General features: G+C 37.9%; 1 protein-coding gene across 1 annotated transcript in view; it reads right to left on the reverse strand.

Moving 5' to 3' along the window:
• Positions 1 to 216: 216 nt before the first annotated feature.
• The window catches only part of LOC118428506 (estradiol 17-beta-dehydrogenase 8-like), a 10,818-nt gene continuing 8,759 nt past the window's right edge, over positions 217 to 2,275 (reverse strand). The window contains exon 5 of the mRNA XM_035838592.1: positions 217 to 354. Coding sequence (XP_035694485.1) covers positions 217 to 354 — 138 coding nt within the window. The remainder of the gene's footprint in view (positions 355 to 2,275) is intronic.

The following is a 2,275-nucleotide window of genomic DNA, read 5'->3' on the forward strand; positions in this document are numbered from 1 at the left end:
CCTGATAAAAAAAAATATATTGTGGACAAAAATGTAAAGACATTAATCATTAAGTAGCACACGATCCCCGGACATACTGGCAGTGATTATAAAATGACAATTTGAAGTAAGCGTATATGTGCGTATTCCGTACAGTTTTCAAATTACCAGTAGTAGTAACTTTTAAATACTGTAGAAACCTATCCGAAGATGAACATAAGCCACCTAATTCATATCCTAGAATGGACGTCCTTTACAATTTAAAGCCGTGCCCACCTGTGCCGCTCTGAGGCTGCCCATGGTTATGATAGACCCGCCTGCCACCTTGTTCTCTACCATCAGCCGAGAGAACGCCTGCACCACCAGAAATGTTGCCTGGGAAAACATCATGTCAATCTACGCCATGAGCAACATGAATGAAAGGCACATTATCTTATGTCAACACTGGAAAGTTGAGATGTTTTGACCATCACATAGACAAATTGCCACAGTTCCGCACCACGTCAGTAGAAAGCTGAAAAAAGCGGAACTTTTCCGGCACACAATATATCACACCTTCAACATCTACAAACAGAAGACCCTTTTGAGGATTTACCCGTCTTGAGTGTCTTCCGCTTACTATCACGGCCATACTTTGCACTAGTCCGGCGGCATAGCTGAAAAAATCAGGCTAATTGTGCACTTTTGTCTAAAAGCACCAAATTTGGCACACACATAGTCAAACATCTTCTAAGCAAATCTAGATATGGAGGCATCTCAATTTCAGCCCAGGAGCACTTTTACAGCACTTTGAATTTAGAGCCCCCGGAAATGGAATACCCATTTTGGAGATTTTTTTAAGGGGAGGGGCAAAAAACTAAACATCGTCGTTTCTTCTTTAAAATTCATAGGTTGGTAGAACTAGACACTAAAACCACCGAAATATGTTTCCTTTTTCAATATTCAGCTTTGATAGAAAATTATTAGTCCTCTAATCGGATTTTTTTGGAGATTTTTTCATCAAAAATATATACTTTACTTTCCAATATCATGCATTTATTCGCATTACCTATAGGGCCTTGCCTGATGATTTAGTCTTACTGTGGGTATCATACGCTGCATATCAAACTTTAAATGGTCGAAATTCGTCAATGAAATCTGGAGATATGAATGTGTGAAGGATGACACATCTGCCAGCTTGTAGTGACAATATCGTTGCTAGGGCCGTTGCTAAGGCTGTTGCTAGGGAGGTTTCAGATCGTACTCCACAACAAAACTGATACACAGAACTAACTTTTCTGCAGTATTTTGCTCTGAATACAACTGTAAAAGTATAAGGAATAGTCTAAAAATGTTTAACGTTTAGCAGATGCAGAAATATGTTTTTTATACGTTGTTTCTATCAGAATCATTAGCAAAACCGTTGCTAAGGCCGTTGCTAAGGGGGTACTCAGTCATGTTTCAAGCAAAGACCAGCAGAGAGTCAAGTTCTCTGACACGTAATTTTGCTCCTGTCATGTTGTAAATCACGCATAACTGTGAAAAATATTATAATTAATTGGAAATGTTAATTTGGGCTCTACATGGGAGATATGAGGATACCTGAAAAGGAATTACGTTGATTTTGCACATTTTCATTTTTATTTTTGCTTATTTAGTAGATACCTTACTAAATCACTGCATATATCTAGTATATATGTCCTACACAGTTATAAGGCTCTCCATGGGGGTTACCAGGACTCCACATAAGTGACACTGATTAATACCCAGGACACATGGATGCAGGATTACGTCATGGATATTGAAAATTTATATCTAGAAACAAGACCATAACAAAGGTCAAGAACAAGGCTATTCTGGGATGAATGCAATTTTTTGTACTTTTCTTGATCAGGTTCTCTGACACATAAATTTGCTCATGTCATCCTGATAGAAACGTATCTTGTTGACTTTTGTATAGATGGGTGCCTAAATGGAATTGCACAGGAAAACCAAGCAAACTATGCTAAGGTCGGAAGGTTGGGGTCTGTCAAATTGGGTCATTCTTTGTATGTGTGATAACAGTTAGGTATGTAAAACTTTGAACAGCCATATGATTAAAACTGAAAATTACTGAAATTGCGATGGCTACCCTCATAGATTTGATGAAGATACTCTGATGAAGACACGAACGTAAGGTTAAACATTGTATTTGAACATAGGAAATGGGTTCCCTACTTTTCTGGGCCAAAAAGTGAGGATGAAACATTGAATTTAAGAGGATATGCTAGGGGATTACTTGAACCACTAAAAGTTTAATCTCTGAAAGTTAGACATT

Source organism: Branchiostoma floridae, chromosome 13, assembly GCF_000003815.2.
Source record: "Branchiostoma floridae strain S238N-H82 chromosome 13, Bfl_VNyyK, whole genome shotgun sequence".
NCBI classification, from domain to species: Eukaryota; Metazoa; Chordata; class Leptocardii; order Amphioxiformes; family Branchiostomatidae; genus Branchiostoma; species Branchiostoma floridae.